Raw genomic sequence first — 23,995 nt, forward strand, 5'->3', positions numbered from 1 at the left:
CCCCAGTTTTCCACACTGTGCTACCTCTCATTGATGCCAAAGTCATTCCCACAGTGGAGTTACAGAAAAGATGAAATTGGCTCCTCACTTGAGAAAATTATGCTGAGAACTTTTTTACTGTTTCAGGTGCTTGTGAATTTGATTTCAATGAGCATATCTGTACTGCTTCTGGGCCATAGCTGGGAGCTCCACAGTGAAGCATGCCATGTACCCTCTATGCACACTAAACCCTGGAGAGAGGGTGGTGATGCACGGTGATCCTTTCTGGTGATCTTGAGACCACTATTGAGGCACAAGCTCTGCTCACTGTGTCCCACTCTGCATGAACCACTTGCCAAAAAATGGTGTCTACTTTCTTTTTTGGTGCATTCATGGTCTCAGTCTTGGCATGATCCTGGTAGAGGTGCTGAATTCACTTGGAATGCCTCTCACTTTGACAGATGATATTTTTTCAGCCCATGGTACTTTCTGTGTGGGAGTAGGCAGGGTTTATTTCTCCATGCTGGTTTTGGGATTGTTGCAGGGGTTGTATAGACAACCCTGAAATACCTCTAATTTAGGATTCAGCATATGCAGTGCAGGGGTGTTGTGTATCAAGGCAGTGGCCTCCTTGCCCCATCTGGAAATGGTGTAGACATGCCTAGTATGTTTTCTGTGGGGCTTTGACAAAACATGGCAGGGCTCAACTGCAATTGAGGCACCGGTGTGTTTATTCTGTAAGCTCACTGTTTCAGGAGGACAGGCTGATAAGTCACTTGGCAAGATTTAGATCAAACCATGACACATAAAAGCTCTCAGTTGTTCAGGAGCAAGCTGGCTCTAGTGCCCTCCACAAACTTTGGGTATTCAGTTTAGTAGGAATCAAGATGATCAACTATTGTTTATCTGACCTTATGGAAGCAAAGCATCAGGCTCGGAGGAGCAGGCTTGCTCCTTCTTCATAATGGGCCAGTTACTTAGTCCATGTAAACAGATGCAACTCCACCAAAGCTAGTGGAGCTGTGTTGATTTAAACAAACTGATTTGCCTGTTGGTAAATCTGGGCTGCTGATTTTTTGCCCAGGATGTAAACACATCCAAAAACTAGTTCCCAGGACATCTGAGAAGTTCACTGGCATAACAATGAGGAAAAGAAGTGCTTTTTAAAATTTTAATTAAAAAAAATCAGATACAACACAATGTGGGACCATACCCACACTTGTGGTTTTCTGCATTTTCAGATTGTCCTAGTGATGGTAAGCTAACAACAGGTTCTGCCTGCTTTGGGAATTAATAAACACATGAAGTCATTCTTGCTCTCAGATCTTCCAAATATTCATTAGTGCCCAGGTAATTCCCAAGCAATGTCACCAATCGCTTAGCTGGCATCCTTCCCTCTTAAGGTAATAGGTGTCACTTGGCTGAAGAAGTGACAGTTTTGAAGGCTTTGGAAGCTTGAGAGAAACCAAATGTTGAGCTGACACAGGTATTTGTGTTTGTCCAAGCTCTAATTTTGTTTTCTTCCTTTTTCTGTTTGGCAGGGCTGCTTTGATAGCAAAGGTAAGAACCTAATGTTGTTTACAACGTGCTTGAGAAGTGCTCAGGCTTGCTGTGACAAGAAAGCTTTCTTAACAGCACTCATGTCTCAAGAAGAAATCGGCATAAATAATGAAATGGGCATTATGATTGTGGGCACTAAAACTTGGAGGCTTTAAAAAAAGACAGAGAGATTGAAGGTTGGGCTTCATTTGACTGAATGTGTACAAAGGTTCCAATAACGTCTTCAAATATCTGAAGGGCAATTATAAAGAGGATGGAGATGGACTTTTTTTGTGGCTGTAGGAGACGGGACTAGGAGCCATGACCTCAAGCTGCAGCAGAGAAAACTTAAGTTAGAGATTTGGAAGAACTCTGACTATGTGGAAAGGCTACCCATAGAAGTTGTAGAATTTTCAACGTAGGTGGAGGGAGAAAAAATATTTGGGGGGGCTGAGTGCATGTGCGCACCCTCCCAGCAGGTAAGTCTGTGGGGGAAGGGGAGGGAGTGGGGCTGGGGCTGGGGCTGCGGCAGGTCCTTCACAGCTGAGGTGGGGTGTGGTACAGAGCTGTGAGTGGCTTGTCTGGGGGGAGGGGGCCTGGCGTGGGGAGGAGGTGGAGGCTCTTGCCAGTGCATGCATGCTGGGAAGCATAGGGGCATGTGCCCCAGATCTGTGTGGGGTAGAGTGGGCTGCCATTGTGGGCTGGAGCCAGGGCTGCACCAGGCTCTTTCCAGCAGGGGGAGGGGGGTTGGGCCGAACTGCGCTCAGGGCAGGCAGTGGTGGGGTGCTGGGAGGTGGGGGTGGGGGGGGGGTATGATGAAATTTGGGGGAGGTGGAGGCCCCCCCCCCACCACCTACCCCAAGCGCAGCATGGTCTAACCCTCACTGAGAAGAGCCTGGCATAGCTCTGGCTCCAGCCCATAGCTGCAGCCCACCCTGCCCTGCACAGATTCAGGGGCACATGCCCCCCATGCCCTCCTGGGGTGCGTGTAGCAGCAGGAGCCATGCCCTCCTCAGACAAGCTGCTCGCGGATCAGTCCCACGCCCTGCCTCAGCTGTGCAGGGCCTGCCCCAGCCCCACTCCCTCCCTCACCACTGTGCCCGTGCCCCTCCTCACCCCTTCTGCAGCTGCTGGAAGCCCATGGCTGGGCTGCCTTGTGGTCCTATCGCTGCTCCGCATTTGGGGGGACTAAGCCCCATTAACCCCCCCCTCCCCCCCGCCTTTTGCCACCTATGATTTTCAGCCTTGACATTTTTCAAGAGTAGTTTAAAGAGACACTTAGCTGTCACGGTTCAGTCAGGGATGATCCTACCTTGAGCATGGGGATGGGCTATATGACCTCCTGAGGTCCTTTCCAGCCCTGTGTTCCTACGACCCTATGATTCTCTGAAGTATTCAAACTTCCTCGGTTTGCACAGCTGGTCTCAGCATCTTTTAAGAAGAAATTGTCCCAGTACATTTTCAGTACTGTACTAACTGGAAAACATAAGTGCAAATGTGGGAATAAGTTAGTTGTTCCTCTAAGAGAATGATTTACCTTTTTTGAAAGGAGTCAGCTGCTTATTGTTTCTCAGCAGTGCTTTGGCTGATGTCTTAGATTGGTGCAAATTAGTGATAACTCCACCAACAAAAATGTATGTAACCTAGTGCAGAGCTGGTGTACATCAGAGATGAATCATGACCTATTAGTTTTTGTTTTTATTTGTCTAGGAAGCTTCAAAGAGTGGGATGCACCAAATAGATTTCTGAGCACATGTCAAGATATTACTGAACAGAAGGTAATAGTTTGTTTCTTAGTTACTGTTTTCTCTCTTCTAGGAAGTGAATCTTCTTTATCTCCTCTATCAATAGAAGCATTTTAATCTAGCAGACAAAGTCTTGGTGCTTGTGTTACACAGGAAGTCATATGATCACCATGATTCCTCATAGCTTTATGAAATAAAAACATACAACGATTTTAACTGGACTCTTATGTTTGTAAAAAGTCTTGAAACTAAATTAGAATCAGTAAACTGCTGGAAAAATGTGATGGTGTAAGGTATACATTCGCAACTTTTATATAAAATTGATTTGGAATTTTGTTCATAATTTTCTATGTAATTGTTAATACCTTCCAAAGGACTTCAGTTTCCAGGATTTCCAGCAGCACAAGCTTTATAACCATTAACCATATAGTTTATCTGTAATAACACACACACATATGAACACATCCATCTATTTATTGTCTATTTACCTTTCTACTAATGTATCTACCTGTCTAATGTTTGTATACAGGTAAAAAAAGTTTCCTCCCCATTCAAAGTTTCCTTTCCTTTTAATGGCCCCCATAAGAAATGAATGGTTTCTTGAAAACCAACTCCTTTGCTCAGCTAGCAGTTCTGTCCCAATGACACTACTTCAGATCATCTCTTGAAATCCATCACTTTACAATTAAAAAAAATAGAACCAGGAAACAAATTTTGGGTGTGAGTTTTGAACTTCCCACAGTCTGGGGCATTTATGATTGGGAGTGTCTTTTTTTTGTAACTATAGTTATTAATTTTCATATTATAGCAATAACAAAAACAACAAAAAACATAAAATATAAACTAAGTAAAATACAATAAAAAAGCAAAACCAAAGCATTACAAAATAGATAATTAAACGTACATGCTATAAATTTAGTAGAGACTAGGGGAAAGAGAAAGCTTGACATTTATATATGACCAACTAACAAATATACATTTAAAGGATACCAAACCACAAACAAATCAACTTATAAACCTAACAGAAGATTCATATTGCACCATATTTCTTCATATTGGGCCAAGTTATGTCTATTTGCATATGTAATCTTTTCCGCTAACACAAAACATGCATACGTTCTTTTAACCATTCCAAGAATTGAGGTACACTGGGAGTTTTCGATTTCCTTAAAATTACCTGTTTAGCAACCAAAAATATTATAGCTAGCCATTTTTACATAGGTGCAGACAATGGTAATAAATCCATAATCCACAATATGCATACATCTGGTGATGATACATCTGGTGATGTTAATTTTAAGCATCTTAGAAAGTGTTACACAGATGCTCAGCCCAAAAACTAGTAATTTTAGGACAAATGAATAAAATATGACTAAGAGACCCAACCTCGTTTCCACATCTCCAACAATAGTCATTTGAGGCTAGCCTTACTTTAACTTTTCTGAGGTCCAATACAACTTATTCAAAATCTTGTTCTGAATAACTCTTAAAAGCAATGGATTAGATGTTTTACAAAGTGATTTCCAGATACTATCCCATTTCTCAACTGTTAATATCTATAAGTCGTTTTCCCATTTACCTTTAATGATGGCTGCTGGATATCATAGTTTATTGAATCATTTATACATATTACCAACGAAGTGAGATTTATCTCTAGAATACAACACACATATTTCCAAATTTGTATGTGATAAATCATTCCATATGTTCCCATATGTCTTATTCAGCCAAGAACAAAGCTTTTTCCAGAATATCTTCTGTTCATTACATAACTGAACCATATCACACATATAAGCAAAAGGTGCAAGACTACCATCCTTTATGATGGATTTATTGTAGCTATATCCTTTTTTCCAGATATCTGAGATTCCTTTATTATCTTTAAACATCAATTGAGGCTGTCCCCATAAAGAAATAAAGGGAGATCTTATTAAATCAGAAGATGTTAAGGCTTACATTTTCTGTAAGGTTGGGAGTTTCTAATTTCTTCTATCCCATCAAAATGTCAATGCAACTTAAAACTCGAGGAGTTCCTTTAATCTTCAAAATACTTTAGAAATACTAACTAAGATAATACAATTAATTAGCTTGATTAGGACAATCTTTGTTTCTGTTACAATGATGCAATATTCGGATAACCTTAACGAAACCAATGGCGTACTTCTTTGACTGCTAAGGAAGGGTGCAGACACATGACGTGTTTACTCTGTGATAAAAGGGGAGCAGACAATAAATAGTAAATCCCTGAAATCCAGAGTAAAGTTATCCTGTGAAAAATGTGTGGGAAAGTTACTATATGGAATGTGGTATTTTTCCACTCCTGTAGTCAAATTCTTTCCAGGACGGGGCACGGGAAGAGCATTTGCTCATTGCAACCGTATTTGCTTCCTTTGCACCTAGTGGCCAGAGCTGTAATAGCTCCGACTGTGGGCAGCTACATTAGGAGAACTGGTCATATGTCTACTCCTTACTGGGTGCATCTACACAAGATGTTTACTGTGCAGTAGACTAATTAGCGGGACAGTAAATGTCTTTGTATCTGCATGTGCAGTCCTTTTCAGCTGGAGTAAACTAATTTACTCCACAGCAGGATAGTACTTGTGTTTACTTATTTTATTTTTTTCATAGTTTCATAGATCTTAAGGGATGGAAGGGACCTTACAGATCATCAGGTCCAACCTCCCCTTCATTTGGGCATAGTAAGTACAAGTACTATCCTGCTGCAGTTTTTAACTCTGCAGCAGAGCGTGTGTAGACCAGGGGTGGGCAAAATATGGCCGGTGGGCTGCATCCGGCTCACCAGGCCATTCCAACCTGCCCACAGGGCCCCTCCATAAGCCCTCTATAAGCGCTGGCCCTGGGCTGCCCCGCCATTCAGGAGGTGCAGCTCTGGTTGCTAAGCAACCACACCCCTGACCCCAGCCTGGCCTAACCCACCGTCAGTCCCTAGCAAAGGGGCGCTGGAGATGAGAAACCTTGATCTGGCGAAGGCTTTTGCTGGCATCCACGTGGCTATTCCCAGCCTCCATGTCTGTGAGCCTGAACATGCAGGTACAAGCCCCACCAGGCTGGGACAGGGACTCCAATGGGGGAAAGGTGGCAGGAGTGTGAGGAGCCACATGCTATGGGGCCAGGCCGGGCTGGCCCCACACTGCAGGAGTACAAGATCTGCACACTGTGTGGTCAGGTGAGACCCACTATGTGCAGCTGGGAGCTTGGGTGGGAGCATGGGAGCTGTGCACTATGGGGCTGGGTGCATATGAAGGCATGGCACCCAGGAGCAATAGACTCAGGGACAGTAAGCTCTCAAGTTTATTCATGTGCATTAATATGCACGTGTAGACGTGCCCACTATGAAGTACATTTATTACAGAGAAAAATCTGAGGTAAATTATTCTTTAGTAATTGTGTCATGTATCCACACTTGGAAATTAGATCTGGTTCATCATCACCATGCAAGTTTAGGCCTCAATTTCATCATCTTCTCCATGAGAGAATTTGGAGAAAGACCTGAATATCTCTGCTGGAGAAAAAATTGGTGGTTCATTTTTGGGTTTTGGAGTAGAGAGCATGTAAGAGTAAACAATTTTCTGAATTTCTGTCTTGCAGGAGGGCTGCCTTCATGAGCTGGTATCATTCAAAATGAACCATATGACCAGGATGACCGTATGCATGTTAGATCACAGGAACTTGCTGTCTGTAAAGGAAATCTTGAACTGCTTCCCTGCAACCAAGCTGGTAAGTTTGGTTGCAGGGAAGCAGCATCAGCATCAGCAGCATCAGCATCAGCATTCTCTGAGGTTATCTCCAATGCTTTGGATGGAAAATAAGCAATGGTTATGGTTTAACTAGTCTGAGAGCAGGGGGCATGTGTGTATTGGGGGTTTGGACTAGCAAGGGATCATTTAATGTAAAGGACAATGGACTGTTTAAACCTGTCAGGCTTTATGGGTAAAACATTCCAAAATAACTAGGTGGCTGAGTAGACAAAGTGCTGTTGGCAACTTGGAGCATTTGTAGATGACACATTCCCCTTTTGCATTGCTTTAATGGTGTTGCTGTTTGCACGAGTTTGCAAATTCAGTGACTTACTGTGCATTAATTCCAGCCACTGTAGCAAATTCGGCAGCATAATGGGTCCTAAATGACTTTGGGGCACAGCAAACTAAAACACCTCTGTGGAGTTTGTTTGCTACCTTACAGCCATGGAGGGATTCACCGGGCTCCGTGCAGCTCGGGAGCTGTGCAGACAGCCCCAGCAGGCAGCCTGGCAGCAACCCATGGAGGCAGGCTGCACTGAAGAAAAACAAAACAAGTGACAAGCCTGATCTCTTTTATTTTTTTTTTTTAAAATCTTCCCTGGAACCTGCCTGAGCTGTGCGGGGGCCTGGTGCTTCCCTCTGCAGCTGCGGTGCACCCTGGGACCGCCCGAGCCAGGTGCCTGCGGGCAGGTGTAGCCTTGGGCAGGGGGCGGGGGGTACAGCTGCCACAGAGGGAAGCACCAGCCCTCTCCCCACAGCTCAGGGACTGCTCTGTCCGCTGGTAGCTTGCTCTCCCCTCCCCAGTGCCGCAGAGGCAGGTAAGAATACAGGTGTACAAGACACAGGGTTTTACTTCGCCCTAAATTGCTTACTTCGCTTCAATTTAAACCCCCGTGTCATCTACAAATGCTCCTAGGCTTCAAGTCACTTAAACACTTTTTGAAAATCTTGTTCTATGTGCCTGTGCATATGGAAGGCATTTTCTAGGATAATCAGAGTTAGAATAGATGTGATAATGGATAGTCCTGCATTTCCAGCTTGCAGTTGTTCTGGAGAGGCTGGTTGCCCATAGCATTTCAGGAAGTCAGTAATATCTGACACTGCCAGACTGATGTGGTTTCCATGGAGGCACTTCAGTCTGAATAAATGGCTTTGATGTGGAAGAAGAATTTGAAATGGTGTTTAAATGATGGTCTGTAAAACAAAGGCAACCTGTGGTTATTGGTACACTAACTTCAAGGGAAGATGTAGAAAGATACGGAGAATAGTTCTAATGCAGTTGTACCTAGGGTTTTGGTTTTGAGAATCTGCATAGATAAGTCAGACACACAGAAATAAAAGAAAATGATACTGGGATTAGTTTGATATTGTCAGTCTCCCACATGTCATTAACTTGTCTTTTTGCCTTTCTTACATGAAGATTGCTTCTATATAAAGTTAGATGAAGACCGTTTATCTGCTTTACAGGGACATCAGAATTTTCAAGATAACCTTAAAATAGCAATTTTAGACGGGTAAATAGCAGGGCTGAGAGAGGGAAGTTCTTTATCTGTAGTAAAAGAGTGACTTGATTTTTCTGCGGAGAAAAGATACAGTCCCTTGGTGGAGCTCCACCTTCTTTCCTACCAGAAGAAGATTATAGTAAGAGCAAAATTACCCCACTGTGGATTGTGTGGAAAGGTACCTGTTGGAAGGATGCATGGCAAATAGTTAAATGCAATCACTTAGCAACAAACTAAGCTGGATAGGAGGAGACAAAATTAGGAGGATGAGAACTGAACTAGAAGATTAAAGAAGTCAAGGAGAATCCTGCAGCTTTCATGGAATCTTACAAAAGTAGGGCTGGAAGGGACCTCAGAAGTCATCTAGTTCAAGCCCCTGCCTAAAGCAGGATCATCCCTATCCAAACCATCCCATGAAAATTCTTGTCTAACCTATTACTGAAACTACACAATCAACCCTGTTGCACAACTAGAAGGCATAGCACCCTAACCTGCCAAAGGTAAAGCAGGGGGAAAGCGGTGATCAGTTTCAGGGTTGTTTAAAGACATACAAAAAACTAGAACTCTTGGTTCCAAAATGATACCTCTTATAAGATATACCTTTTATTAGGGTTGTTTAAATGCACTTGAGAGATTCAAGGGAGAGGGCCATATCCCCTGATACAGAGGAAGGCAACCCCCCTGCCCGATTCTGTACCAATCTGACCATGAGGTCAAATTCCTTCCTGATCCTAGATATTGTGATCAGTCTAAGCCTGAGTGAAGGTGCAAGACCCTCTAGCCAAGAACCTCCAGGCTTTACTCTCAGCAGGGGCATAGGTATACTACAGTCAAAATCCCCAGCCTTGGTTTCAGCCATTCCCCAATTCTTCTGAGGAAGGAAAAAAAGAAAAGAAAATGGATACATGTAGCAACAGAAGGGGGGAAAATTCCTTCCCAGCCCCAAAAGGCAAATAGCAAAGATCAGAAGTATGGGAAATACTAAACACCCTCTATTCTTCTCAACAGCCTGGAGACATCAAGCATAACTATGGATATATCACACATACTTGCTGGACAGCCAGAACTCTCCTTTCTGTATCCCCTCCAAAATTTTATCCTGGATCCTTTAATCTCCTTTCTAACTAAGACAGTTAGGAAGCTCTGCTTCATTTTTCTGCTGCTGAGTATGGTATCTTCAGCATCCACCCGCTTTAAGCTACAGAGCTCTTTTCATTATCTCCTAGCAGTCTCTGCGTGTGGGAAGAAGCTTCTGGGTTTCTAACTGTTGCTCCTGACAGAGCACTCCAGACACAGCTGCTTCTAGATCATCCCTGAGCAATGCTAACCCAACCTCTTCTTGAAGATCTCCACGGATGGAGAGTCCACAGCTCCCCAAGGCAGTCTATTCCACTGCCTCACCGTTCTAACAGTGAACTTGTTCTTGATATCCAATCTAAACTGCAACGTTTAAGATGTTGGTCCATATCCTGTTCACTGCAGCCACAGGGAAAAGGTGTTCTTCCTCTTTATGGCAGCACTTCAGATATTTATGAGACTGCTATCATGTCTCTTAATTGCTTTTTCCACAAATTGAACATGCCTATTTCCTTCAGCATTTCCTCATTTGACTTGCCTTCCAAATCCTTCAGTTTTTTTGTCGCCTGCTTCTGGACCCTTCCTTACTTCTCCATGTCCTTTTTAAAATATAGAGCCCAAAGGGAATATATTTATGTTTATAGTGGGAAATTCATGATCCATCAAACTAGCTGCATTAAAGCTGCTTAGATTACCATATTAATTCTTTTAGTATTTAAAGAAATAATTCTCTTTCTTGGCAAATGGTATGAGCCTTATGACAATAGTGTATTTGATCAAATCTAAGATGAAGTCCCCTCAATCAGCACAGGGGAAAAAGTCCCTTTGTCTTAGATTTGCATAAAAGAGGAGGGGGAGGGGCTGATGGCTGCTGAGGCTCTGGCTCTGGCCTTTTTATGCTGTGGGGAGCAGGGCTGAGGGGCTGCAGATAGTGGTGGGGCTGAAAAGCTGCTGGGGGGGAGGGGGGGAAGCAATGGGAAAGGAGATTACCTGACTCCCCCAGACACCGTTCTCCCTGCTGTAGCAGTGTGGGGAGAGGGAAAATTTAAGACAACTCTCCAATAATTAGATTCTGTGCCTGGAAAACGATAACAAATTTATAAATTTTCCATATATAGAATCTAATTATTGGGGGTGTCATCTTAAATTCAGGGTCATCTTGGATTCAAGTAAATACAGTAAGTGAAATGTTATTGTATAATCACACAGTATTCCTGAGGAAACAGGTCTGGATGGAGAATGGAAGCTCCCATATTAACAGCTCTGTGTGTGTGCGCGTGCGCACGCGTGTGTGCGTGCATGCACATGTGCGTGCTGTTGTTGCTGTTTTTAGTGAGGGATTTTTTGTGGGTTTTTTTTTTATTTTTTTTTATTTTGCTGAAGGCACCATGATCTCATTTTATTATGATATCTGTGAACTTTATAGATTAAATTCCTCATCTAAGTTATTTGTTCACTGTTTCCCACTGAGCATTTGACCAAAATATAGTTATCTCTCAATCTGAAACTTTACATATCAATTAGTGCTTTTTTAAAAATGTAATGTTCTGAAGAAAAGTCTTTATCATTCCACTCCTAGTAGAGATGTGGCTAAACCAGCTGATAGTGATCTGAACACTAACTGATGCAGACACAGCTCCTTCAATATTTGAGAAGATTTTTGGTTTTGTTTAGCTCTTTCTAGGTCTCATATATTCCCTTGGTGATGATATAGTGAAACTTCCAAATATTTCCCACCCAACCTGATAACACAAATAGCTCTTATGGCACATACTGAATTCACTACATTACTAGTAACTCCTCCCTTCCTCCCCCACCCCTGAGTCATTTTGGTTTGACAAGAGTTTTCTTTCCCAAAGGTTATGCAGCATTTTTTCTGGCAGGTATGAGTCAGCTTCTTCTTGGGTGGCTGAAATATGATCTACAAGGAAGGATTAATCAACTTGCTTTTCATATTTCCTTCAGAGAAAATACTCAGTATAACACTGTCCATTTCTTTACCAAGAATGGGTCAAAGGGTCAAACTAGACAATATAATCGGTTAGAGAATATGCCCATCTATTGGGGATTATGCAAGCAGCTCTGCCATAGGGATCTGGCAGTTGAAGCACATAAATGAGTGTAAGGATTCCTTAGTTCTATTCTGCGTTCTGGACCTGGGCAGGTTGGGTTCTGCTGCGCTGTTATCCAACAGAGGGCTCTTGGCACTAGAGCCTATTTCAGTTTACGTGCCAAAAATGCACTTGCCCAGCTGTGCAAATGCTACTGATGGCCCTCACACACAGTTTGTGATTCTATTCTGGTAGCAGTGTGGGCATGCAAGCATCCACACAGCTACTGAGCATGTTCTGTTAGGCTGTCCTCTAGTTGGCAGGTCTGTGTGTAAGGCTGGGTAAGTCCCAAACTGGCCAAAAACCCACAAGAAAGTCGTGCCTAAACTTTAACCTGATGGCTTAGGGGCTAGTGTGCTTACCCAGGAAGCAAAATGTTTAAGTTCTAAGCCCTCCTCACCCAAACCTGGTTTAAATCTACATGTCTCTTATTTCCAAGCACAGTGCTTCAACCATCAGGCCATAAGTTAGATATTTTTGAGCCCTCCTCTTGAAGCTGAGTCAGTGCAGCTTGTTTTAATAGTCATTAGATTAAATGAATGGAGAGCAATGGGGAAGTTTCCAAACTCACTGCAAGTGAGGCCACAAGCTAAAATACAGGGCCTCCTCCCATCCGGAGTAGCGTTCATTTCACTAAACCACTTATCTTTTCACTGAACAGTGGCCCTTCTAACTAACTAACTAAGTAACAACTTCTAAGGGTGACACAGTTGCTAAAAATAACCATGCACCACCAGGACAGCACAGTAACAGCTGCTACTACGCCATTATTTAGTATTTGCTAAAGCAAGTACTAAATCATAGTGCAGTAACAACTGTGCCATGGGGGGCACATGTAGATACACCTGCTGAGTTCCTGTCCTAAGCACTAAAGTAATGCACTAAAACATGGGAGGGCCCCCTTCTTCTCCCACTGCATCTTGGATCCTAAGAACAAGTAATGCAGATGAGGAGTTTCCCTTAACCTTTGAAATCAGCTGAGTAATTAGAAAACTGATCTCATCTTCAGATAGTTAAGCTGTTCTTTACAGGGGTAAAAAACCCATAGGCTGTCTGGATAGACTGTTTCCTGGTATCAACCACTTGTATGTTCTTTCCTTTGTTATATATTCTGGCTCTCTGAACTCAGGTTACCTTTGTGTTTTATTAGTATTTTTATGAATTTATGATCTGGAAAGTTTTCTTCATTCTCCTGACCAGGAAACTGAAGCAAAGACAGTTCCTGAATAATTCTCCTCAAAATTTACACAATTAAAATTGAATGGAAAAAAAAACTTAACCAAATACAATTCAATTAAAAACCTTTAATTAACCTAGCTGTACAAAATAAAACTCCATCTCAAGTTTTTAAACTGACCTACTGAATACCTGGGCAGGACACACTGAGCATTTTAAGTTCATTTTTGATAGCTGGCCAATAATTAAGAAGTTTGTTAAAAACTTTCAGGGAAAAATCTTGAAGTCTTTTATGAACCTTCAGGCCCATATTTTCAACAAGTGCATAGAACTGCATTTGTGAAAAGGTTTGCACATAATTTGGGCAATCTTTTGAGATGCGACTAATCATTTTAGGAGGAAATAGGACTACAAACTCTTTCGGGCAGAGACTATGCCTCAATGTGGCTTTTCACAGAACTTGACACAATAAAGCCCTGATTATGCACTGCTGTAATGTATATGAAAATTACAGTTTGCTGGATGGAACAGAAGTGTCTGTGACAGGCACAGAGAGAGAGATACCCAAGAAGTCCTTGGTAGTACTAGAAATAGGACTTGAATTTCTGGTGTAATCCTTTACCTTAACCATTAAAACAAACTTTTCTCCACTGTAATAATACAGGTCCTTGTACAGAAATCACAGATACCACATTTCTGCCCTTGATTTCTCAAAACACAGGAAAGGCAGTGCTGAAGATCATAGACCAAAGAAATATTTTGCCTGAAAAAATGACCTCTTTCAAGGACAAGCATTGCATTTGTGGAGTGGAGTGAGAGGAAAAAAATTCACTCTGTGAATTTAGAGTTTAGAGGGCACATCTACACATGCTATTAATTCACAGCAATAAACTCTGGTGCATATCACGCTGGAGCTTATTGTTTCCAGATGCCATATTTACACATTTTCCCATAACCACAGCACACTGAGCTGGCTGGCAGAGGGTCTGGAGAGGTCAGTCTGCCATCCTGGGGCTGCTCCAATCTAGCTTAATGTGTTGCAGAGGGGCTGGCTGGTAGGTCTGTGAGAATAGGCAACTATTCAATTCAGATTCAGATTTGGCTGATTTGATTCAGACATTCAAATCGCTTTTCCGATTCCATTTGGCCGAATCAATTTGGAAAAGATTCGGAGCCGATTCGGAGAGACTCGGAGATTCAGCTATAGGGCATAATGGGGAATCAATGAAATATCTATAACTTCGTTGTTTTTTTCCTGATTCACTTGAAACTTGCAAGGATGATGACCTCTGCTGAGGGGATGAAGTCTGACAAGTTTCAAGGTGATAGGTGCAGGAATTTCAGGGAAACTGCACCTCAAACTGCTGACAAGCAAAATTCATGACATAGGTGACACTGTGCGTGTGTTAAGGCATAGGGGAATGAAAACTTCAGACCTGCTAGGCCACCCTTACTGTGTAGAAGTTCTTTCTGCTGCAGCCTGCTAGACATCTGACTTCCCAGGTATCTCTGCACTTTTACCTGCGCTGCTACATCCCCTTTCTCTCACCCCATGACACCTCCATTTCCATTTTCACTGACTGGCTTTCTTGCCTGCATTGCATGCCAGGCCAGCCTCTGGCTTCTTTACTATTCCTTCTATCCAGGACCAGGAGACACACCGGTTGCACCTACTTCCTCAGCCTGACAAAGAGTTTTTCAACCCAAAAGCTTCCTATGATAGATTTTTCTAACTATTTTGGTTTTTTTTCATAATAAACATATAAACATAAAAACACAAGATAAGCCATCACACACCATGAGTAAGATATATTCAACATAAGATCTTTACTTCTGTTAATTCCTTTATAAAAAGAAAGGCTCTGTGACAGTTCCATCTGGGTACCTTTGATGCTGCTGGTGCTATTGGTGTTGAGCCAACTAAGTTAGTTTGACCTGACATTGTTTACAGTGGTGGACTGAGCTGAGGCTGTAGGGGAGGAGGAGACCTCACGGGGGCACACTGCCACGTTGTGCAGAGGCCCCAGCACCAGGAAGGGCGCACCTGAACACACACAGTCCCACAAGCACCCATGTCACAAGTTTTGTCTGCCTGCAGCCGGAGGTGCAAGGCCCCAGAACCCAGACTCCCCCTGCAGCCATCTCCTTGACAGTTGGCAGGCTTTGTGGCCATGGCAGGCCCTAGCAGGCCTGCAGTTTTCAGCCCCCTGTCCTTTAACACACACACAGTGGTCACCTATGTCATGAGTTTTGCTTGTTAGCAGTTTGAGGTGCAGTTTCCCAGAAACCCTGCACCTATCACCTTGAAACTTGGCTCTCAGAAAGAGCTAACACCCTTGCAAGTTTCATCCAAATCAGCCAAAAATCAACAAAGTTATAGATATTTCATTGATTCCCAATTATACCCTATGGTCAAATCTCCGAATCACCGAATCTTTTCCAAATCGATTTGGAAGCTCTATATCAATTCGGAAAGCCTAAAATTTCTAGCGATTCAATTCAGATTCATAGATTCAGCCTCTGAATCATCTCCAAATCCGAATCACGATCTGAAGCTTTGCAGAGCCCTACTGGCTGGGCCATCAGGGTGCTTCAGTGCAAGGCTAGCCAGTAGGTGCACTGAAGCACCCAGGTGCCTCAGCCAGCTGGGTCAGCATCTACAGATGCATTGCTGCACATGAAAAAACTCTGCAACAGGATAATACTTGTATTCACAAATACTAACCTGCTGTGGAGCATATTAGTTTCCTGCAGCCTAATAGGGCTGACATGTAGATACAGAGATGCTTACTGCAGAGCAAATTGGGCAACTCCACAGTAAATGTCTTATGTAGACATGCCCAGAGTGGGGGTTTTTTTGTGTTTTGGTTTTTTGGGGGGTTTTTTGAGCAACTCCTTTTTCTAATCTATCATCGTTATTTGTCTTTGTCAGATCTCCAGGTCTCTTGGTGACTATACTGAGTCCTTAGACCAGGTGGCTTGTAACATGGATCATGGCAAACTTCTCTCCTGCCTGGAGCAGGTTGCTTCTGCTATGATGTACCTTCATTCCAGCAAGATCATACACTGTGATCTGCGATGCAGTTATATTTATGTTAATTGTGGTCCCAGTTTCTCTGAGGTATATATACTTATTCTTCTTACATTTGGTCTGTTCATTCAGTGAGTTATGTTGTCTTTCCATTGCAGCCTTAATTCACTGTCCAGTACTAGTCCATGCTGAAAGGGGACAAAATATTTTCACTTAAGATTCATAGAAGACAGACATAACTGTAAACAAACAAAAAAAGGCAGGAAAACAAGAATTAAACCAGTATTATGTAGTGGCAAAGGTTGTATGCCATATACAGCAGACAATAACAGCTAAAGTCCCTCTGCCCTGGCAGCAGGGAGCTCCTGGCCCTGGCTCCCTGATTAGGGGCATGGAACTTGGACAGAGCTGTAGGAGAGGGGCAAGGGGCTAGCTACTAGTTGCTTCACTGGCAGATTATGGTGTGGGGCTGGGACTTACCCCACACCTGCAGCTCTGTCCAAGCCCCGTGCCTCAGTCACCCAACTGGGACATGGGCCTGGGATCTGCCCCTGCCACATACCAGGTGGGGGCTGGAGAGCTTCTTTCCCACTCGGCTCCATGAGTGTAGAGCTGGGGGAGGGGGTATCTGGGGGGCTTGTTTCCCACTCCCCCCAGCTCTATGAGCATGGAGATGGGGGCAGGGGAACAGGCTGGGGAGCTTGCCTGCCCTGAGCTCTGTGCTTGTGGAGCTGGATAGGGAACAGGCTCCCTAGCCCCCACCACCAGGGAACTCCCAGTGGTGGCTCTGGGACTGTGGGGCTGCTGCTGGGAGATGCTTATCTGCCAGTAGTGGCTCCGGGATCATTGGGTTGCTGCTGGGAGACCCTTGTCTCCCAGCAGTGTGGGGCCACTGCTGGAAGGTAAGGGTCTCCTGGCAGCAGCCCAGTAGTCCCAGAGCCACCACTGGGAGATTAGGGTTTCCCAGCCCCCTGCTTCCTGATTGTGATGATGGAGTGGGGGTTGAGAGAGAGGTATCTCCCAGCCCCTGCTCCCCAATCTCAGTCTCAGAGCAGGGGGCTTGGAGCTCCCTGCTGCTGGGGCAGAGGGGCATAGTTCCTGCTCAGGCTCCTGTGTCAGAGGCTGCCCTGACAGCAGGCAGCTCCCATGGGCAAGGAGCAATCTCTCATCCCTTGGTGGATGGCTGACCAGGAGCAGATTTCGCTCCCAGTCTGGTGTCTTCATGGGCGCTACAGCACTGTTACTAATCTCGAGTAAATTTGCTACTTGCATTTGCAGGTAGCAAATTTACTTGGGATTAGGGAGGTTTACTGCGTAGTAAGCATGTACACGTGTAGATGCACATGCTTACTTCACAGTAAACTATGCTAATGTGAAGTTAAGCATCTTGTGCAAATGTGTCCTGTGAGCCGCAACTGATTTAAACCAGATCAAACTTTACACTGTGCATAAATATAGTGGAGCTCACTGCCGTGATATACCATGGCCAGCATTTAGCAGGATTCAAAAAAGGTTTCATTTCTTATTTATGTGTTGCTTATAAAATATCAATTAACATTTTTTAAAAGGTATCATTTATGTCAATAAAAATGATAACCTTGATTAATTAAGCTTAAGATTGTGAAATGGATAAAAAACTTATTCTTCAGAGCATAAGCCAAGCATTAGTTGCCAAAGATTAGGAAGAAACTTGAGGGTTATTTCATAATTGCCCATTATGGAGTTTCTTCTCTGTATAGCATCTAATACTGGGCACTGTTAAAGGCAAGTGGCTGGACTAGACAGGCAAGCCTGATGATTCCTGTGTTCCTATAATTAGTCAGTCCTCCGACAGGAATTGTCTGTTCCTGGGAAGGGAGAATTGTTTAGATGTTGTGTTTTTTGGCTTATTCTCTTCCCTTTCTTTTGAAAGGTGGTGGCAAAAGTTGGTCGTTTGGGAAGAGCAGTCTGTCTGCCAGATACAGGGTCTGAAGGCAACCTCTTTGTCCCCTACGTGCGCAAAGTCATGCCCGTTGACGCTGCAAAATGGTAAACAGATTTTAGGGTTTTTAATGTTGCCAATTTACTCCTACCTTCCTTTGTGCCTCTCTTCTGCCACAAAATCCAGCCCATTAGTAGCCAACCCAATTTCAGGTACAGCACTGTATTTCTCTAGCTCGTCTAACTAGCTCTGAAGAAAGATCCACAATGGCCATAAACATTTCCTCACTAAAGATGTGCTCTCTCTTCTCCTTGAATTCTACCATGTTCCCAGTCAAACTGTGGAGACAGCCAGAAAATTGATTTATTTCTCCTGGAAGACATTTTTTTTAAACTTTTTGGCAAAAAATCAGAACTCCAAAAATGTCATCTTGGGAAATGTCACCACAGGGTCTCATGGAAAATAGGTGTTTAGGTACTTCATGGCCCTGTTACCCTTTCTGGGCTAAAGTGAATCTCCTACAGTGCCCTTCAGTCTCTTTTCCACTCTTAATGAAACCTGATGCCACAGCTTCTGCTGTTTACTCCCTGGTTGACAGAGTGAGCAAACCACTCTCTGGCTAAGGTAGAAGGGGTTATAATCTGGCCTGTGGAAAGGAGCTTTAGTGAGTCCCACAACACTGGGCTTGGAGAAGAAGTAATGACAAAGAGACTAAGAGATGGGTTCAAAACATCACCAGCTCTCTGGAGGAGAGGATCTTTCCTACAGGCTAGAAGGAGCAGGGTCCCAGAGGCCTGAAAATGAATCTGTCCAGAAAAAAGAAGGAATAGCTGGCTTAGCTTGAAGGGAAGTGCTTTGCAAACTGTTCAACTGTTGGATGACCAGGAAAGCTGGACTAGGCTTTCACAAAGCTGGAGGAAGCCTGGTGACCAGCTGTGTACATGTAAAATCTGCCTGAATACTTGTGAACAAGACAACTCTGAAGAAGGAAGACCTATGAATTGCCTGGATGGTTGAGTCCCTTAGACACCCCACTCCATGCTTTTTTCTTAGAATAGTAGAAATGAGACACCCTTTTTTCTAGGTGTCTGGACTTCCAGGGCTCCAATCATGAATAGCATTTATTGGTATCTACAGAGGCTCAGGAGATATTTCCACTGTACAGTGGTCACTGGATCTCTGAGGTAAAAGGGACTCCCAAGTGCCTTATGCCAGTCCAGAAGTTGGCCTAATGAATGTTGGAGGGGTGGGAGGGATATATTCTGGATGGAGGGCATTTTACAGCTAACTCTGTCTGGACTCCTCACATGTGCTGATTTATAATAAACCAGTGAAGTGTCCATTCCTGTCCATAGGTCTGCCCCAGAAGTGAGAAATGGTGGACTGTATTCCCGGGCATCTGATGTTTTCACCTTTGGACTTGTGGTCTGGGAAGCATTAACAACACGTTTTACCAATTTGCATATGTACAAGCTGTTGAAGCCTTTCCACTTACTAAACAGCAAGGAGGTAAGTTCAGTAAATGGAAAACAGCATAAACTTCTCATGGATAAATGAATCCTAAGCTGCCTAATGATGATACAGAATAGCATTTGCTTGCATCTACTTGACCAGAGCTTCACTAAGAGAAGAGGAGGCAGAGAAAATGAGCAGGTGAGGCAACAAAAGTTTAGAAGATATGAGAAATACAGGTCAGAATAAGAGGCCTAAAGGTTACTCAAATAGACCAGATAATTGAGTATAAAAATCTAGGTTCACCTGGGAATCTTTGCTTGTCAGCCTTGAGCTATGGTTCTTCATGACTAGCCCATTGGCAGATAAACCAAGATAAATATTTCTTTACAACTGAGCTTTTCAACGTAAGAAAAAAGTGCTTTTCCCTTAACAGGCTGGCCACCTAGTTGAGGCCTTTTAAGACCTTAGGATGTAGAGAATTTAAGATTAATTTCTTTCAAATATTAAAAAGATTGCTATTTCTTTAGATGAATGTGCATTTTATCAATTTAATATTATTTGCTCTATATGTTTGTCCATGGATATCTTATCTGTATTTCATTATTAAAGTTGCTATTAAATTTCACTTACATATATTTTCTTGAGTATTTAATTCTGGTGATGGTCTCTTTGAACCTCCCTTGGCTCCCAGAATGCTTTGGTGTCAATAAAATGTAAACAGCCATGACATTGTGCAGATTGTACTAGTCGTTTGTCAAAGCCCATCTATTTCAATGATAAATACATTGTATAAGCAAATTTAAACCATTTTATTAAGACTTGTTACATTGTTATTTCTTGCCTGTAAAGCAGCCTTGAAATTGGCAGGTCCTAGTAAGTTTCAGGGTTGCTAATAGCACAACACTGACAGTGGTTGAGAAGGGCAGAAAGACTAACTGCCCACCCCACATGATCACCAAATGACTGTACAGGAGCATGACTGAGAGGGGTTGCTGCGCAGCTAGTGAGTGATTGCACTGCTGCCTCCAGCTTTGAGAGTGACTATCATTTTGTCTTTATCAGTATTAGATTTTTTTCTATAATTCGTTAAATTTTGAGGTGGAGAAAGATTGTGCTATGCTGCTACCTGATTGATGGTAGTGCTGGGACTGTGACTGTCCCTCCCTAGATGGGAGTGTAAAAAGTGCACTTTACCACAATCCCAACCTCATCCTCCCACTAAAAATCTGTAAGAAGGTTTCTTTAAAATTCACTCCCCAACTTTTTTGTTTTTGTATTCCATTTTTTCCTGGGGATTGATTAACACATTACAATTGTTCTTATATATGGTATGATCTAGATCTCTTTTTACTATTTACCATAGAAGAGAATATTCAGCTGTGTTTGTTTGGATGCTAAAGCATCTCTGTTTTCTTGCTTGCTTAACTATAAAAACAGGTTTTGAAATTTACAGAGGAAATTCTGAAATTTACGGACGAAGAAAATATCAGCGATAAGGAATTGGAAAAGGTTATTCCATTAATTCTGTGTATGAAAGCCTGCTGGAATTCTAACCCAACCAGAAGACACCCCTTCTCCTCCATTTTAGAGCTGGTAATGGAAGCAAAAGATGCCTACAGGTAATTCACTGTGGTCCTAGTTTTGTTATAGAGTCCCCATAATGAACACACCTTGCCTTGGTTTTTTCATGTTCATTTGTATAATTGGAATGGTAAATGTGAACCTCAACTACAGTGGGGATGTCTTCCACACCATCAGAAGCCTCCAAGGCTAAGTTTACACTAGAACCTTTTGCTAGTACAATGATGGCAGTCAGAGTGATTTTTTTGCCACATTTTTATACCACCAAAAGTCCTATTGCAGACACAGTTACCCTGGCCCAAAATACTTTTGCTGGTTTTCTGTTCAGGGCAGAAGTACACACTTTTGTCAGTATAGTAGGAGGGTTTTACAGTCTCAGTCTACAGGCAAATCTTTGAAGTGTACACAAGGCCTAGGGGTATGTCTACATTGCATAATGCTTCTCAGCAGGATAAATTAGTGACGTGGAGCTCCATTCAATCACAGCTAGATTACTTGCAGTACCTGACTTACATCATGTGTGTCTGCACTCCATCTCAGTGTGCAGTGTAGGCATACCATACACGTAGCACTGCAGTGAGGACATAGTACATTTAGGGGCTATCTTCAAGAAACTTTTGATTGGGCCCTTATAGAATATATCCAACTTTGCATGAGCTCAGCACAGTACTAAGTGCACATGCCTAATTCCTACTATGTGTATATTTTGGATAGAGGCTTTGGGGGGTTTTTGCACGTAGTTTATTCCAAATTCCTGGTGAGGGACAGGGAAGCATGATCCCCTCATAGTGCACTGGAAGATATTAATATTGCATGATCAAAGCAACAGAATATGCCAAGGAAACCACTGATTCCTTTTGCTCTGCCTTTTACCTCATTCTCAGTTAGAGTGCACAAACTTGCCATCTGGCTTATTATGGAAGATGTAGATTGTTCTGTGCTAGAGCAGAGGTGTCAACCATATAGCCCATGTGCTGGATCTGGCCTGAGGAGTTGTATAATCTAGCCTGTGGGTGTCACACCAATGTGGTGTGTGAAGCTGGTCTGGTGTATAGGCTGGAATTGGTGGGTGCTGCATGTGGCCTAGGGCGGTGGTTCCCAACTTTTTTTATACCATGGACCAGCAGGAGTGGGACAGGGCACACAAAGCCAGCTGCCTCCTTCCTGGGGCTGCCCCACTGCTCAGCTTTAGTCCCAGAAGGTCAGCTTTAACTCCAGAAGCTGCTCACCTGGGTAGACAGATGGGGGTCCGAGCGGGGGGCTTGTGCCACACCCCCGCAGCCAACACTTCATGGGGTCCATGGCTCAGTAGTTGGGAGCCTCTGGCCTGAGGGGCCTGGCATGGGATGTGTGTTGCATCCTGCATTCTGCTGGACCTGCCCTAGAGTCCTGGCTCTGGGGCTGGTCCAGATCGGGCCATGCCAGAGCCAGTGTGCAGGGCCATCTGTCCCACATGTACCCCACAGCATGCAACCCGGCAGCCAACACTTCATGGGGTCCATGGCTCAGTAGTTGGGAGCCTCTGGCCTGAGGGGCCTGGCATGGGATGTGTGTTGCATCCTGCATTCTGCTGGACCTGCCCTAGAGTCCTGGCTCTGGGGCTGGTCCAGATCGGGCCATGCCAGAGCCAGTGTGCAGGGCCATCTGTCCCACATGTACCCCACAGCATGCACAAGCCCCATTTTGGGACTTTCATTGCAGGTGGTTCATGAGGCTGGCATGGGGTGCAAGCTGTATACTGTGCCTCACTGGACTTCCAGGCCCTGTGTGTTGGCTCTGGCATGACCTGATCTGGACCCAGAACCAGCCTTAGGGAAAATGATGCCCTGGGCAAGCTTATATTTTGTCCTCCGCCCTCTGGCAAAGCCACTCTGGCACAAAGTATTTCAGAGGAACCAAACTGCAGTCTCATTGGCATCATCTGGATTCTGCCAGTGATGTCTTGGGAAGAAGAATTAGTCTCAGTTCATGACACTTTCAGTGGTCAGCATTGATTGCTTTAATCATGCTTGCATATGGAAATATCCACTTAATATCCAGAACACAGCCACATTAGTTCTACAGGCAGCACTACAGAAGTGGAGCAGTAATAGGGTATTTTTCCTGTCTCTGTCTCAAAAGGGTGTCCGATGACTTATACTACAACACCACATCTGTGCCTTCGGTTGCAAATGAGGACATATACGACTCAGTTTACTTCAGGAGTGAAACACCAAAGGAGGATGTATACAGCTGTATCTCCGACCCTGACCCTGCTGATGGTCATGCCAATGACAACTTTTCAGTCTATGATGATGTGGCTGGACCTGAACCCTTAGAAGGGAGCTCACTTTATTTCTCTAAGAAAGAGAAGTGGGGAGAAGTTGTTAGTGAATTTGAGACGGGAAAAGGAATAGAGAGGAGTCCAGTCTCTTTTTATAACCCCAAACAAGCCGGTATGTATGCTGATACTGGCATTAATTGGAAGAAGAAATTGAAAAGTGGGAAAAGCAGGATGTTATAATTCTGTGCCAGGTGGGTGACTTGTGGTTGCAAAAATGATAGTGATGGAAAGGCTGAACAGAACACCAGTCTCTCCATAATGTTGCTTAATATACTAGTCCAGGGTTCAGCAACCACTGTCATGCATGCCAGAGCATGGCACATGAGGCCATTTTGCTCTGCATGCCACAGCTGGTCTGGGCTTGGGGCAGCTGCTGCCAGCCACTGACCCGGGGCTGCTCACAGAAGGTGGCAAGGAGGCTGCAAGCCCTGCTGTGAACAGCCTGGGCTCCATGGCAAGGAGCAGTTGCCCAGAGCCCAAGCCAGGTGTGGGAGGCAGCCATGAACCTTTAAGGAGTTGCACTGGGGTCCTGAGTCCCAGCCTGGCTTGTTGCCATGTGCGCCTTGGGGACCACTGTGGGGAAGGGGCCAGAGCTGCACTCCACTGCCAGGGGCTGTGCACCTGCAAAACCTGGCATCCCTGCAGGGGGAAGGAGGGGAGCGGAGAGGTGGACGGTCAGGGGGGACATCCCTGTCTCCATCCCACTGGGCCCAGTTGAAAAGGGCAGGGCAAGCTGCATGAGCACAGCAGCCTCAGGCAGGAGGTTTCCTGCGAGGTGGCCCCAGGCCCTGCTG

General features: G+C 44.0%; 1 protein-coding gene across 1 annotated transcript in view; it reads left to right on the plus strand.

Moving 5' to 3' along the window:
• LOC102371857 overlaps window positions 1-23,790 on the plus strand; it is a 49,267-nt gene extending 25,477 nt beyond the window's left edge. The window contains exons 12-19 of the mRNA XM_006014832.2: window positions 1,521-1,539; window positions 3,229-3,296; window positions 6,873-7,001; window positions 15,823-16,011; window positions 17,834-17,949; window positions 19,198-19,351; window positions 20,735-20,916; window positions 23,000-23,790. Coding sequence (XP_006014894.1) covers window positions 1,521-1,539; window positions 3,229-3,296; window positions 6,873-7,001; window positions 15,823-16,011; window positions 17,834-17,949; window positions 19,198-19,351; window positions 20,735-20,916; window positions 23,000-23,381 — 1,239 coding nt within the window. The 3' untranslated portion in view covers window positions 23,382-23,790. The remainder of the gene's footprint in view (window positions 1-1,520; window positions 1,540-3,228; window positions 3,297-6,872; window positions 7,002-15,822; window positions 16,012-17,833; window positions 17,950-19,197; window positions 19,352-20,734; window positions 20,917-22,999) is intronic.
• Window positions 23,791-23,995: the final 205 nt, after the last annotated feature.

Source organism: Alligator sinensis, unplaced genomic scaffold (assembly GCF_000455745.1).
Source record: "Alligator sinensis unplaced genomic scaffold, ASM45574v1 scaffold264_1, whole genome shotgun sequence".
NCBI lineage: Eukaryota > Metazoa > Chordata > Crocodylia > Alligatoridae > Alligator > Alligator sinensis.